At 42.1% G+C, this 16,977-nt stretch overlaps 1 protein-coding gene across 3 annotated transcripts in view; it reads left to right on the top strand.

The window, feature by feature from the left end:
• The window catches only part of DAAM2 (dishevelled associated activator of morphogenesis 2), a 257,845-nt gene that overhangs the window by 123,583 nt on the left and 117,285 nt on the right, over window positions 1–16,977 (top strand). For all 3 annotated transcript variants that reach the window (XM_063444117.1, XM_063444115.1, XM_063444116.1), the window contains exon 4: window positions 10,048–10,122. In XM_063444117.1, coding sequence (XP_063300187.1) covers window positions 10,048–10,122 — 75 coding nt within the window. The remainder of the gene's footprint in view (window positions 1–10,047; window positions 10,123–16,977) is intronic.

Here is a 16,977-nt window from a genome sequence, read left to right as displayed (position 1 = left end):
TCTGCACTCCCTGTAGATTGAAGGTGCAGTCGATCTGAAGGTTTATTGCCACAGCTTGGAATATATACAGTTTTTCAGGCCAGAGGCACACCCCCTGGACCTGATGGAAAACAGGGACACAAGGAACATAAACCAATGGGAACAATAATTAGCACTGTAACACTCCCACATACAGTCAGCAAGCCCTCCCCTCTGCCTGTGATATAATTAAGGTAGATAATGTACTAACTTAATTATCCACAGGCAGAAAACACACATTTTTACCCAAAGTACAGAAACACCCCAAAACTCCAACATATCCCATAAATTTAGATTTCATGCCCAAAACAGTTCCAGGGAATTAGGCTGTGCGGGCGGTCTATTTTCATTGTCTCAGTTCCGTTCGAATAGTCGAACGGCAACCGTTCGTGCAAATAGCCAAGGTTAAAGTGGCGTTCGATTTGTCAAACGCTGTTCGACTCTCGTCTAAGTGTCAAAGTTCCGGAGAAGGTAAAGTTCAGCGGTGTTCATGCCATCGCGTGTCCCATTTGAGTTCCATGAACTCTACGACAAAACACAGTTGAACACAGTCGACTAAACAAGATGGCCGCTGCCACGTGTTCAACTATATGCATGGCGACCACCCAGCCGTTCGTCAATTTGGCTGCGGTTAACTCCCAGCCTGGAAGGTAAATTGGGTGCACACTCCACTTGTGTGTGGTCCGGCTGTTCAGTAGTTCGAAGTTCCACTTCGACCACTTCTAAAATTTAACCCCTTAAGGACACATGACATGTGTGGCATGTCATGATTCCCTTTTATTCCAGAAGTTTGGTCCTTAAGGGGTTAAAGGGGCATTGTGCTAAGTCCCAATATGCAAAGATAGTAATTAATCACAGTAAATTAAAGGGGCCATAGTCACAGGGCAGGAGGCTGGCAAGCAGTCCCTTCCAAAAACTCATGGCAAACTCCCTTAAAAAGTAGATATTGAGGAATAGCTTTCCATCAGATGCAGTAAAGGCTAACATTGATGCGGAAAGAGTAGTAGATACACGGAACAGCCTGCAGTGGAAGTAGTAAATGGTAACATGGCAAAGGAATATGAATATGTAAGAGTTGTGTATCCTGGAGATAATTGAAGTCTGGGCCCTATAGACCTTATCTGCCAGTACTGTCTTCTGTTAAGATTTAAATAAAACATACCAATCTATACACATTTCCTTTCTTGCAAAGTCTGCTGGGTAAGAACATAAAAAGACCTTACATATTATCCTTGTGTATGTATCAGACCCCAGTACTTTATCCCCAGTTACACGTGTCCCGCCCTGACCTTCCGCTGCTGCTCCCATTCACCCGAGCTAAACATTCAGCTCAGCACAGGAAGGATGTCTTTGCAACTTAAAGAATTGAATGGCTTTCATAGAGACAAAGATCAGGGTCAAATAAGGCAGAACCCAAATGGGAGTCTGAGACATAATCAGAATGAATTGCCCTCCGGGGACAGAGGGCTGGAGTCCAGACATGAAAATGTTAAGGTTATCATGCCAACAAAAAGATAATTAACAGCCGAGCTCTGTGAAATGAGAGTCTCCAGGGTCTATTAGGAAAGTCATACCAATAACACAGGATTTAATAAATACAGGGTTTGATGCTCATTGCCTTACTGAATCAGAAAATAACAAAAGACTCAAGAACATTCTTTTAGAATGGGTGTTTCTTTTTTTTATCTTAAATTTTTGTCATGCATAGTTACATTCATGGATATAAAACAGGTCATCAAACAAAAGCAATAAAAATTATCCATCATAATAGCCATATAAAATATACGCCATATTTTTATATGTTAAGATTAAGGAAATTAATTATAGCATAAAGAATAAAAACACTTGAGAAAGCTCCACCAAGGCACTGTTTTGAAACACAATGAATCACAATGAAACACCTGGCTTGAGACTGCAAGCCATCTAAACCCAAACCTGCACTGAAGATGCCAACATGAGGAACATGAAGCCAACAACTGCCATCATTGATCCAGAATCGGTCCAGAGCTTGCATCTGATGTCAACGAAGCAGGCTGTACCATCATGTCCAACTAAGTCCCCTTTGATACACCTCGTTACACCATCTTGCCAACACGGTCTTCCCAGGTGAGGAGTATGCATGGATGAAGTTGTTGATGTTCAATGGTCACTGAACCAGCTTGCTCTCCAGGTGAGTACTCTTCTTGCAGTACTTGTGGCTGTTGGAGACTAGAATCTGGAAAGGAGTATTGGGGGTCTTCGTACAAAACCTCAGGACATACCTGTAACGGACCGTTTCAGCAAACAAGGGGTTAAAATCCATTTAGGCGATATTCCCCTTTCAGATATAAAGGCAGTTACTTTAGAACACCAAACTCCCGAACTGGATACAAGGGAATGCACCAAACTCCTGAACTGCATACAAGGGAATAAGGTAGCACTCCAAACTCCCGAACTGCATACAAGGGAATAAGGTAGCACTCCAAACTCCCGAACCGGAACCTCACTAATAGCTGCTAGCAGACGAACAGGAAAAGCTCCCAAGCGGCTTACACTCCTGGCAATCTGTCTCTATCAGCATACAGTGACTCCCCCCAAGAACGAGACAGAGCTCCGTGTTGAGGGTCAAGCAGTGGTCTGTTTATTGTGGGCTACCTGCCCGGTATTTATGCAGGTCTCCCACCTGGTGGACACTCCCCTAGGGGACCAAATGGGAGACTGTGACAAGGACATTGAACAACCAATCACAGAGTTACACACATAGCCATTCCCCTTTAATTACCCAGGACCCTCTGCTCTGCTCGGGAGATAATTGTGAAGTAATTCAATTATCTCCCAGGACAGAGCCTAAACGCCATTTTAAGTGACAATGACAAAATGCATAAAAATACATAACTTTACAATATTATACTATAATACAGGCCTTTAACGTGTCCCCAGATAGCTGGGATCTGAGCGCACAAAACTACCGAATAGCGCTCAGATCCTATGCATACAGTTCAATCGCCATGGAGTCAAAGTGGGAACATTTTGTTCTCCCTACGAATAGACTCCACGGGATGGCTATCTGGGGTATGGCTTTTCGTGTCAAAAGTACCGAATACAGGGACGTTCGTGAGCTTTCTACCGTACGTGGAGGGAGGTCGGCGGCTTCAGCAGTGTTCGTGCCAAATAAGTGTCCGTTTTTAGTTCCATAGTTTAAGCGCCGAACACCGCTGGCCGTACGGGACTTTTAAATGGCCGCCACGTGTTCGGTAGAAGAACAAAGACCACCCTGCAGGGAAAATAAAGTCTTTTAAAGTCTGGTCCATAGTCCAAAGGCAGCAGGCGGGCAACTAGGCTTCTCAAATGCAATGTGCAAGTTTCACCCAAAATAGGCAAAAAACAAATCAAATACTTCTAGACTGTATATTAGAGTTCTCTGAAGTCTCCCACTCCTCTCTGACTCTGATGCTTGACCGGAGGTGGCCATCATAGGTGACCTGTGCTGACTCGCTGTATAGGCATCATAGGCCGCTGCATCACCAGGACTTGCTGGGTGATCTCAGAAGATGGAACCAGGAAACCCTCACCAGTGCAAAAGAGGGGCAGAGGGGACACAATAATGGCATCCACTTGTTGGTTCAGAGCAGGCAGGCATCCAACACTCTTTGCCAGATAAATTATGGGAAATGTAGTTAAACAGAACTGGATGGAAAATCTGTCCCAAAAAAATTACTTTTTTATTATTCTATATTGACACCTTTCCTTTAATGTACAAACAAGATCTAACGTTCTTAAAGTGAATATTTCGCCCACCATAGCGTATGTATTGATATAATCTTTATTAACCAGTATATAGTCAGGGTTATATACGAAAGTGAGAATGCGAAGTTATTTTCCCATTTAAGGCCACAGTAGCTGAAATTAAATAAGAGCTGACTTAGATCATTTGACTATTTGGACCTTAAAGCTTTTTTTGTTTAATAAATAACGCTCTATTGGCCATTATCCTTCAGGTCTCCCCTCTAAAAGCTGAAATAAGTGTAAAATAAAGGTTTATTACTTGCCTGAAATACAGATATAGGCAAGGTTTCCGGTGTTGCTTTCCACGCCTCCTCCTGACATCATGGCAGCCACGTAAGGTCCAATCAATGGCTTCTCGTAGAGCGAATGTTAACTGGCTCAGAGAGATTGCGCGGACTTTCAGCCGGCATGGTGGGTAGTGGGGGGTAGAGAACCCGAGAGAGAGGTGGGGACATTAAAAAAAATAACTGAATCTTATAGGAAAAAGTGGAGGCTTGCAGTCAGGAAGGAGGGAGAGAGGAGGCCAGGTTTTCCTCTGTCAGTGCAGCAGGAGTGCCCCTAGTGGCTGTGGACTGTAAAGTTTACCGTTTCTCAAACAGTGCTGTAACTAGAGCCGTGGTGCAATGTTGTAAACGTGGTGCAGTCACTATTGAAACCGATGGGATCATTGTGGAATCCATTAGTAATTACTCCACTCCTGGCGAATTGATTAAATAGCTCCGATTGTGCCATTTAAGGTGTTTAGGGTACGTGTTTCCTTAATATCTCAGCTCACAGCGATGTTATTAACTATATTCCAGAGCTCTGTATCGGCCTTCTATCAGACGCTCAGTAATGCAAGGAAGGACCCTTCCGATGTGACATCATTCATTTAGAAACAAAATGTCCCTTGATAGAGCTTCCTGCCTTCCATCACCTTAATGTAAAGTGTGTTTAAATGCTCCCATTTTACAGCGCTACGAAATCTGATGGTGCTATATAAATAATAAAATAATAATAATAAATGTAACCCTCTCAATGCTGGGAAAGAGCGATGTATCCCAGTGGAGGCTCGTCCCCGAGGCAGCACCCCACCAGTTTTTATGTGAGGGTTAAATTATATTTGCAGTAGTTTCGAAATGTACTCACGGGATCATAAGATGGATGAGAGTTTAGGGATGATTTCAAGATCATTAACCTCTAAGCTCCCAGAGCCGTATTTGCATATTGCATTTCATTGAGTGAGGCAAAGTGGTGTATTTCGGATCCTTCTGGATAATTCAATGAACTGAGTTGAGAGTTTATGTAACTTGGCTCCTTCAGGGTTACTTTTTCAAGTCACTACTGAATGTACAGTAATTCTGTGTCTGCTTAGAGGAAATGCAATAATGATTTTCCATTGTGACCTATTCATTTCTAATTCACCTTCTATTAACTCTCGATCTTTTATGTCACCTTTAAACCCCAATAAATAAAACCTTATGCACACGGCTCCTTTTAGAGTATCTATATATAATGCAGCCCAGATTGCACACATTCCCCTAACATTCCGTAATAAATAGCTGTTTGTGAATGTGCATTATATTTTGGGGTAAAGTTTCCCATTTTCCATTTGGAAGCTTCTGAGGATCTGTCCCCATATGTTTTCATGCTTAGGTTTTAAAAATAGAGATTGCGTTTTTTGTTCTTTTCGTGTAACCTTAGCAACGTCTTGTTCACAGGAAAAAGTGAGATGGGCAGGGAGTCTCCTCTGGCGATCCAAGAACACACTCATGTACGAAACATTACAAATAGGAAATAGATTCCTCTTCATCAAAGCCAAGGAAGCTGCAGGTGAAATTAACCCATTGAGTGGCTGCAACAAGAATACTCTATGGGACACAAAGAAGATAGCCCAGGGCTATTGAAACAAGAAATCATTAGTATTAATTAAGAATTAAACCAGATTAGCCAGTTCTGTTTAAATGGAGATACTGATAAATACCACTAGATAATACAGAATCACTTGTGTGAAAATTATGGAGACCTCTGAAAGTCAATTCTTAAAAAGACACAGGTTCAGCCATTAAATATGCTGTTAAATTCCAATCGTAAATAATTATTTCCACAAGATTAGAAAACTTCCAAATTTGGACAAAACTGGCATAGCTAATGTGGAAATCTAACGCCCACAGTTAGAACATGGCAAGTGCAAGGGCTGGGCCAAAAGCCGGCCAACAACTTGAATGTGGTTTGACACATAACCAAGCGACAAATCTCCAGACAGGATACGCCCGCGTTCTCCAAGGGCGACTCTTTTCTCTGAGCCCATAATAATACTCCCAGTAATGTGTCTGAGTGTATAACAGAGCTCCACAGCAATAATACTCCCAGTAATGTGTCTGAGTGTATAACAGAGCTCCACAGCAATAATACTTCCAGTAATGTGTCTGAGTGTATAACAGAGCTCCACAGCAATAATACTCCTAGTAATGTGTCTGAGTGTATAACAGAGCTCCACAGCAATAATACTCCCAGTAATGTGTCTGAGTGTATAACAGAGCTCCACAGCAATAATACTCCCAGTAATGTGTCTGAGTGTATAACAGAGCTCCACAGCAATAATACTCCTAGTAATGTGTCTGAGTGTATAACAGAGCTCCACAGCAATAATACTCCCAGTAATGTGTCTGAGTGTATAACAGAGCTCCACAGCAATAATACTCCCAGTAATGTGTCTGAGTGTATAACAGAGCTCCACAGCAATAATACTCCCAGTAATGTGTCTGAGTGTATAACAGAGCTCCACAGCAATAATACTCCCAGTAATGTGTCTGAGTGTATAACAGAGCTCCACAGCAATAATACTTCCAGTAATGTGTCTGAGTGTATAACAGAGCTCCACAGCAATAATACTCCCAGTAATGTGTCTGAGTGTATAACAGAGCTCCACAGCAATAATACTCCCAGTAATGTGTCTGAGTGTATAACAGAGCTCCACAGCAATAATACTTCCAGTAATGTGTCTGAGTGTATAACAGAGCTCCACAGCAATAATACTCCCAGTAATGTGTCTGAGTGTATAACAGAGCTCCACAGCAATAATACTCCCAGTAATGTGTCTGAGTGTGTAACAGAGCTCCACAGCAATAATACTCCCAGTAATGTGTCTGAGTGTATAACAGAGCTCCACAGCAATAATACTCCCAGTAATGTGTCTGAGTGTAAAACAGAGCTCCACAGCAATAATACTCCCAGTAATGTGTCTGAGTATATAACAGAGCTCCACAGCAATAATACTCCCAGTAATGTGTCTGAGTGTATAACAGAGCTCCACAGCAATAATACTTCCAGTAATGTGTCTGAGTGTATAACAGAGCCCCAGAGTAATAATACTCCCAGTAATGTGTCTGAGCGTATAACAGAGCTCAACGTAATAATACTCCCAGTAATGTGTGTGGGTGTATAACAGAGCTCCACAGTAATAATACTCTCAGTAATGTGACTCAGTGTGTAACAGAGCTCCACAGCAATAATACTCCCAGTAATGTGTCTGAGTGTATAACAGAGCTCCACAGCAATAATACTCCCAGTAATGTGTCTGAGTGTATAACAGAGCTCCACAGCAATAATACTCCCAGTAATGTGTCTGAGCGTATAACAGAGCTCCACGTAATAATACTCCCAGTAATGTGTCTGGGTGTATAACAGAGCTCCACAGTAATAATACTCCCAGTAATGTGACTCAGTGTGTAACAGAGCTCCACAGCAATAATACTCCCAGTAATGTGTCGGAGTGTATAACAGAGCTCCACAGCAATAATACTCCCAGTAATGTGTCTGAGTGTATAACAGAGCTCCACAGCAATAATACTCCCAGTAATGTGTCTGAGCGTATAACAGAGCTCCACGTAATAATACTCCCAGTAATGTGTCTGGGTGTATAACAGAGCTCCACAGTAATAATACTCCCAGTAATGTATCTGAGTGTATAACAGAGCTCCACAGCAATAATACTCCCAGTAATGTGTCCGAGTGTATAACAGAGCTCCACAGCAGTAATACTCCCAGTAATGTGTCCGAGTGTATAACAGAGCTCCACAGCAATAATACTCCCAGTAATGTGCCTGAGTGTATAACAGAGCTCCACACCAAGAATACTTCCAGTAATGTGTCTGAGGGTAAAACAGAGCTCCACAGCAATAATACTACCGGTAATGTGTCTGAGTGTAAAACAGAGCTCCACAGCAATAATACTCCCAGTAATGTGTCTGAGTGTATAACAGAGCTCCACAGCAATAATACTCCCAGTAATGTGTCTGAGTGTATAACAGAGCTCCACAGCAATAATACTCCTAGTAATGTGTCTGAGTGTGTAACAGAGCTCCACAGCAATAATACTCCCAGTAATGTGTCTGAGTGTATAACAGAGCCCCACAGCAATAATACTCCCAGTAATGTGCCTGAGTGTATAACAGAGCTCCACACCAAGAATACTTCCAGTAATGTGTCTGAGGGTAAAACAGAGCTCCACAGCAATAATACTACCGGTAATGTGTCTGAGTGTATAACAGAGCTCCACGGCAATAATACTCCCAGTAATGTGTCTGAGTGTATAACAGAGCTCCACGGCAATAATACTCCCAGTAATGTGTCTGAGTGTATAACAGAGCTCCACAGCAATAATACTCCCAGTAATGTGTCCGAGTGTATAACAGAGCTCCACAGCAATAATACTCCCAGTAATGTGTCTGAGTGTATAACAGAGCCCCACAGCAATAATACTCCCAGTAATGTGTCTGAGTGTATAACAGAGCCCCACAGCAATAATACTCCCAGTAATGTGTCTGAGTGTATAACAGAGCCCCACAGCAATAATACTCCCAGTAATGTGTCTGAGTGTATAACAGGGCTCACAGCAATAATACTCCCAGTAATGTGTCTGAGTGTATAACAGAGCTCCACAGCAATAATACTCCCAGTAATGTGTCTGAGTGTATAACAGAGCTCCACAGTAATAATACTCCCAGTAATGTGTCTGGGTGTATAACAGAGCTCCACAGCAATAATACTCCCAGTAAAGTGTCTGAGTGTATAACAGAGCTCCACAGAAATAATACTCCCAGTAATGTGTCTGAGTGTATAACAGAGCCCCAGAGTAATAATACTCCCAGTAATGTGTCTGAGTGTATAACAGAGCTCCACAGCAATAATACTCCCAGTAATGTGTCTGAGTGTATAACAGAGCTCCACAGCAATAATACTCCCAGTAATGTGTCTGAGTGTATAACAGAGCTCCACAGCAATAATACTCCCAGTAATGTGTCTGAGTGTATAACAGAGCTCCACAGCAATAATACTCCCAGTAATGTGTCTTTAAACTACAATAAATGTGTTTAGGATTCAGTCGGTGTAAATAAGAAATATTGTTCTTCTAAATTACGTTTTACTTGTTTAAATTGTTATTAATAAATCACCTTAAATTTCTCAAACAGCCCTGCTCCTAGCCACAACTGCACTCACACTCCAAACAGCCCCGCCCCTGATCACACCCCCACTCACACTCCAAACAGCCACACCGCAACTACACCCCCACTCACACTCCAAACAGCCACACCCCCAACCACACACCCCACTCTGACCCTTATATTTGAAATGTCCATCTTTGTCAATAGCCCATGTTGACAGTTATGAGGGATTCACTGTAATTGAGAATCATAGTTACATAGTTACATAGCTGGAAAGAGACTTGCGTCCATCAAGTTCAGCCTTCCTCACATATGGTTTTGCTGTTGAGCTTGTTCTCATGTTAAATGCTTCAGGAAATAATAAAAAAAAAACACCTTCTACTATTCATTAGATCTGTATAATGGTATAAGCCTGGTTCACTATATTCACTAAATTAAGAATTGCCAAAGTAGCCGAACTGGTCACATTGCTGATTAGGAGAATATTCCCAGTTGAGCAATGTTGACCCTAATTGGAAATTCACAGACACAATTCAGTCTTTTTTCAGTCATTATTCTGGGTAAACATATCGGTGAGTCCATTGCTGTGTTGGGTTATTTGCAGCTGTGATATATGTTATTTGCTGATGATAAGCACAAACTTGCTATAAGGTCCATTTGGGACACCCGTCAGTTTGGCTCATGTATTGTTATTATTTTAGCTACATATCATTTCTTGAATATTGTCGTTATCGTTTGATAACTCCAGTTGTATTGGATTCTCATGGTTTATAATCTCTATTAAGGACTTTCTATATGAAGGTATTTATATCTCATTTCTCATATTTTTTCTTTTCAGGAGCAGGAAGACCCAAACAAGTTGGCGACCAGTTGGCCGGATTATTACATTGATCGGATAAATTCCATGGCTGCAGTAAGTACATTTATTTTCTTTATATGATCTGGCACTTTTTACAGTGTCGCTATGTTTTGTTGTTTTAAAGGGACATTATAGGAACCAAACAAACTTTAGCTTAATGAAGCAGTTTTGGTGTACAGTTCATGCCCCCACAGTCTCACTGCTCAATTCTCTGTGATTTAAGAGTTAAATCACTTTGTTTATGAACCCTAGCCACACCTCCCTGCATGTGACTTACACAGCCTTCCTAAACACTTCCTGTAAAGAGACTGCCAATGTTTTTAGTTCCTTTATTGCAAATTCGGTTTACTTTAGAATTTATTATATCTTGCACAGTCAATAGCCTGCTAAACCTTACAGGAGCTTACTGTATGTAATTAAACTTCAAGTTACAGAGCAGGAGATAAAAACACTTAAAGGGAGTTAACATCGGATTAAAAATGAAACCATATTTTTTTCGTACAGGCTGTATGAGCCACAGCGAGGGGAGGTGTGGCTAGGGCTGCATATACAGAAACAAAAGGGATTTAAATCCTAAATGGCAGACAATTGAGCAGTGACACAGCAGGGGCATGATTTATACACCAAAACTGCTTAAAGGACCACTCTAGGCACCCAGACCACTTGAGCTTAATGAAATGGTCTGGGTGCCAGGTCCAGCTAGCTTTTACCCTTTTTTTATAAACATAGCAGTTTCAGAGAAACTGCTATGTTTATACTGAGGGTTAAGCCAGCCTCCAGAGCCTCTAGTGGCTGTCTCATTGACAGCCGCTAGAGGCGCTTGCGTGATTCTCACTGTGAAAATCACAGTGAGAGCACGCAAGCGTCCATAGGAAAGCATTATGAATGCTTTCCTATGCGACCGGCTGAATGCGAGCGCGGCTCCTGCCGCGCATGCGCATTCAGCCGATGACGTTGCGAGGAAGAAGAGGAGGAGGAGGAAAGCTCCCCGCCCGGCGCTGGAGCAAGAGGTAAGTTTAACCCCTTCCTCCCCCCAGAGCCCGGCGGGAGTGGGTCCCTGAGGGTGGGGGCACCCTCAGGGCACTCTAGTGCCAGGGAAACGAGTATGTTTTCCTGGCACTAGAGTGGTCCTTTAATAAAAAAGTTGTTTTGATGTCCACAGAACACAAACAGGTGTACTCAGCACTTTACAGGTTACATTACAGTAGAGGGAGGTACAGTAAGTGCAGTAGGTATACAGTGTATGTACATTATATTTGTATAGCGCTAACAGGTGTACTCAGCACTTTACAGGTTACATTACAGTAGAGGGAGGTGCAGTAAGTGCAGTAGGTATACAGTTAATGTATATCTTATTTATATAGGGCTAACAGGTGTACTCAGCACTTTACAGGTTACATTACAGTAGAGGGAGGTACAGTAAGTGCAGTAAGTATACAATTGATGTATATTCTATTTATATAGCTCTAACAGGTGTACTCAGCACTTGACAGGTTACATTACAGTAGAGGGAGGTACAGTAAGTGCAGTAGGTATACAGTGTATGTATATTTTATTTATATATCGCTAACAGGTGTACTCAGCACTTTACAGGTTACATTACAGTAGCGGGAGGTACAGTAAGTGCAGTAGGTATACAGTGTATGTATATCTTATTTATATAGTGCTAACAGGTGTACTCAGTACGTTACAGGTTACATTACAGTAGAGGGAGGTACAGTAAGCGCAGTAGGTATACAGTGTATGTATATTTTATTTATATAGTGCTAACAGGTGTACTCAGCACGTTACAGGTTACATTACAGTAGAGGGAGGTACAGTAAGTGCAGTAGGTATACAGTGTATGTATATTGTATTTATATAGCACTAACAGGTGTACTCAGCACTTTACAGGTTACATTACAGTAGAGGCAGGTACAATAAGTGCAGTAGGTATACAGTGTGTGTATATTTTATTTATATAGTGCTAACAGGTGTACTCAGTACGTTACAGGTTACATTACAGTAGAGGGAGGTACAGTAAGCGCAGTAGGTATACAGTGTATGTATTCACATTTTATAGTTATATAATATTCTTGCTACTAGTTATAAGTTCAATAATAAAAGAACATAGAAGTAAATCTAGTCTAGTATGCTTCGTAAATGCGTGTATGGACAGACGGATGAATAGAAAGGGACGGATGGACAAACTAATGGATGGATAAATGATCAGATGAATGTATTAGAGGGTTCAATATGTGTTGATATTTTGAATTTGGGGTCTCTCTCCAAGGCAGCTTTGTCTCTTTTTTAACCATTAAATCTGCTGGGTAATTTTTCTTCCAGTAATTGGGTGTTTGATCTGTCATGCTTGTGTGTTGGTAGACGTTTTATTTATTTCATTAATCTTACATAGTTAGAAGTAACAGTAAAGATGTTCTCTTTCATCTTCCAATTAATAGACATTCCCCATCTATCATACAGCTGTCCAGCCAACTATGCGCTAAATGCTGGTCGGTTTCTCAGAGGAATAATGTTAAGGAAATTTAAATGTCCAACTGTGGATCCCAGGAGAATGTTAGGAAATGGACATAAAGAGCAGAGTTCATAAAAGGAATATTTATTGATCTGTTTAATAGCTGAATAAGTTAGATTAGATTTGTAACAGGTCGTAGAGTTTACCGTAATCATCCATTTTGATTTATTGAAAACCTAAAGTGTATTGGTTAAACATCTTGTATATCGGGGGGCGGGGCCTGACAGCTAAGATGGCCGGTCGCACACTTGAAGAGCTCCTGTAAGAACAGACAAAAGTATGAAACGACCGGCCGATCTAACAGCTTTAGCGGTAAACGGCGACCGAGATCAGACACAGAACGACTCCCTGAACTCAACGATACAAGTCCGGCATCGGTACGCCACGGACACGCTTCAGCTGACCATGGGGCCTACAACAGAGCAGAACCTGAGGCCCGGGGGAGACGGCCGATCCCCTGGCAAGGGATGCGCTTCTCGGCAGAAACCCATTACAGCCCTGCTGCCCCCCCCTCTGGACCGGCGGGGGACATCCCGGTCCTCGCAGGGGACGATTAGCCCCATACTCGCACCAGAACAAGTGACACAACCGTCAACCAAACAAAGCTCACAAGGCCCAGGCAAGATGGCGCGGCCGCGGCTTAAGACAAAGCACCAACGCATCGCACCACCCAAGCACACAATGGATTTTGTAGACAGGCTACGCACCTACCTCTGGGCAAAGCTCAATGCCCGGAGACAACCTTACAGGCTGACGATGAGAGAGGTGGCGGCGTGGATCCGCCCGAGCACCCGGCGCACTCTACAATGGAATCCCCCTAGCAACTCAAAACTGAATCGGAGCCGAAGCTCAAAAGGGCGGGAAGCGGTGCCGGGTCCTCTGAATGCTGAACCTCACGAACCCACGCTACAGTACAAGAACCGACCTACCCCTCACCCTGCGGTCCCAGCAACCAGCGTCCAGCAGAGCATAAACAAACACGCAGATACCCACACAGCCCACTGCGACGCAGATCGAGACGCAACACAGCCGGATTCTGGGGAACGAAACCGGCGGAGAGCTCCCCCACAGCACACTGGGGAGGGACCCCAGAGAGCTGCAGATCAACCAGGCCGAGCCGAGCAGAGGACAGACACCGGAATCGGCTGACCGCTGAACGGTGTCACCAAGCCGCATCTACCTGAGCACTACGAGACACTGAGCTTTGCGGCAGCTAGCCCCACGTTAAGGGACTCTCGTAAAGCAATCTGATGAAGCATCTACTTATACTTATTTGTTAATATAAACTGTAGATTAGCATGATTTTAGCTCAGCTGGTTACATTTTAGATAGCCTCACCTAGCTAACCTCTTAAACATACTACGCACTCTACACCTAGCCTCTGCACTCTAGAGAGGTACACTGATGAGGAAGCCGCTGGTCAGTGTGCACCCATATGCGGTTATAAACCAGCAAAACCCCAGGCTTATACACCATAGCCAGGCAAAAATCACTTCTATTATTGCGAAGACAGGTCGTATCATTGCTTAGCTAATCCATACGTTTTACAGCTAACTGGCAATAGTTTCAATGGCAAGCTCAAAATGGGAACGTGCATACTTTTGTTTTATTACTAGCTTGAGTTTAACCATTACTACATGCAGGTTATAATGACGCTACTCTCAGACAACCTGCTACTGAAATCTAGAAAAACACCTACGTTTCATATTGTGTCATACGCTTATATTCACTTAACTTTTTTTTTTTAACTAAGTGTTATACCATGATTGTTCCTCCTAATTACTTAATCTAAAACTGTGCAACGCTACCAATACCACAATGATGTATTTCTATGTATACCGTTTAGTTTGCTCCAGCTGTTGTGGGCCGGCAAACATGCTTGTTAAACACATGCACAAATAAAATAAAGAATTTAAAAAAAAAAAAAAAAAACATCTTGTATATCTATTTATATCTCTGCTTTCTTAGGATCTGTCCTTGATAGCGCTGCATGCCTCATATAGTCCGCTGTTTAATGGTTTATTTACCCAGATTCAAAATTCCTCTTTAACTTTCATTTTGATGTACAGGTAGACATATTTTCTTCCCAATCTTTTTTATGTTTAGAATTTACCCTTACCATGTAATCATATTTTGTGTGTGTTGTAGTCTTTACTTTATCAGTGCTATGGTTTGTTCTCTATGTAGCAAGTCTGTGTATGAAGTGGTTGAGATAAAGAAATCAAAATGGTGATCTGCATTAATACTGAAAGCATTATGTAGTTTCCAAGGTTTTACCATGCTGCCGGAGAAGGCTTCTCTTAACTTTTCTGGGTTTGTTGGGGTAGGGCTGATTTGAAATCCTTCTTTAGTGTCTACACTTTTCATCCCTTGTATCAATCTTTTTGGGAAAAGTCCCCGATAAGCACAAGAAAGTGCCTCAATAGACACACTTGTATTTCACAGAATAAAATGCGGGCACTTAGTCCGCATGATAATGAATTCACCACTCTGAGATACTCTGTGGGGAGGTAGGCAGCTTGGCTGGTCATGAGCCTGCCCATGAAAGGAAGAGCTGTGCCACTGCCCTTCTGCCCCAAAACCATTTCTCCTCTCTGGGTCACTACATTCCTAGCATTGAACTACAATGTATAATAATATTGTAACGGATCGACGGGCACCCCGATTGGGTACCTCCGTTGAAGGATGCTCCTAGCGCTTCCTGAGGGCTCCAAGCACTCTGGCAGACACCACAACCACCGAACCGGAGAAGCATACGAATGCTCTCAAACATATGAATGCTGTAAACCACTGAACAGGAAAAGCATACAATCAGCTTACACTCCTGGCAATCAGCATACAATCCAATTCCCCCAATAACGAGACGACACTTCGTTTTGAGGGTCAAGCAGAACTGACTGTACTGGCACATACAGCCTCTTTTATTCACAATCCACAAACATAGTAGTGCCCACAGGGTTTTGAAATACAACCAATCAATCCGTACAATACACACAGACACTCCCACACAAAATCCTCCCCTCTGCCTGTGATATGATTACTGAACACAATGGGTAATATAATTATCACAGGCAGAGAAATACAGTTTTTACAAAATATTAATAACTACCAAAATATACATGCCATTCACATACATTTTCAGAATCAGCATGCTTGAAATATACACATACTCAAAAATCAGGGCAATCGGTTCAGGGGTTAAAAAGTTAAGGGAAAGTCCTATTTGACCAAATGAAGCATGGTTTTTCTGCCCAAAACCAGTTCCACAGAGTCTTCTATCCTGGAGATAATTGGGAAGTAATCCAATTATCTCCAAGGACAGAGGCAAAACTCTATTAGCCACATGGTAGCAACATATAATAAAATACAATATGCCCAAATACTGTATTTAAAGGGCTAAATCTCCCAGGGGCCATAGTCAGCAGACAGGAGGCAGGCAAACAGGCTTCTCCAATGCCCAGTGGCGAAGTTGGTTTCGCCTCAAATATTTCTAAATGATTTATCTGTATAAATTTCAATATACTTTCTTGGGGACTTCTGTTGAGAAATCATTTGAGAAACATTTCTTACGATATTGAATCATTTGGAAATTAAGTTTTGGCCTATATTTGGAGGTATGGAGAAGATAGCTAGTGTCACTTCTTATGACAAAGCCCATGTCCACCTGTACAATTTCCAGAACTGTTTAGTTTCCTAGCTAACTGAAATCATGGTTAGTAGTTTAATCTGCTCCGTTAAACTCCATAAAAACCTGCATTGGGATTAAAGGTTGAAAACAAGACATCGTATTTTATGCTTGATATCCAAATAACACAACATCGTTTTAATATGTTCGAAATTGTAGTTTCCTAATAACATTGAATTTTTTTTTACAGATTTTTTTGGTCTAACAGTATAATTATGAGTATTGCAATTTTCTTTGATATGTTGCACAGCCTAAATTTACATAGCAAGGTCTCAGGGATTTGTCTTAACAAACAGAATATCTTCTCTATCAGATGAGGAGGTTTCCTATCTCTGGTTCTGTTGCAGCAGCTGGAGTTGGGGAGGTTTCCGATACTTTATTCTAGTTCTGCACCTGGAGTTGTGGAGGTTTCCCTTGTCTTGTTTTAGTTCTGCACCTGGAGTTGAGGAGGTTTCCCTTGTCTTGTTTTAGTTCTGCACCTGGAGTTGAGGAGGTTTCCCTTGTCTTGTTTTAGTTCTGCACCTGGAGTTGAGGAGGTTTCCCTTGTCTTGTTTTAGTTCTGCACCTGGAGTTGAGGAGGTTTCCCTTGTCTTGTTTTAGTTCTGCACCTGGAGTTGTGGAGGTTTCCCTTGTCTTGTTTTAGTTCTGCACCTGGAGTTGAGGAGGTTTCCCTTGTCTTGTTTTAGTTCTGCACCTGGAGTTGAGGAGG

Source organism: Pelobates fuscus, chromosome 2 (assembly GCF_036172605.1).
Source record: "Pelobates fuscus isolate aPelFus1 chromosome 2, aPelFus1.pri, whole genome shotgun sequence".
In the NCBI taxonomy this organism is placed as follows: Eukaryota; Metazoa; Chordata; class Amphibia; order Anura; family Pelobatidae; genus Pelobates; species Pelobates fuscus.
This window is presented reverse-complemented; position numbering and strand designations above follow the sequence as displayed.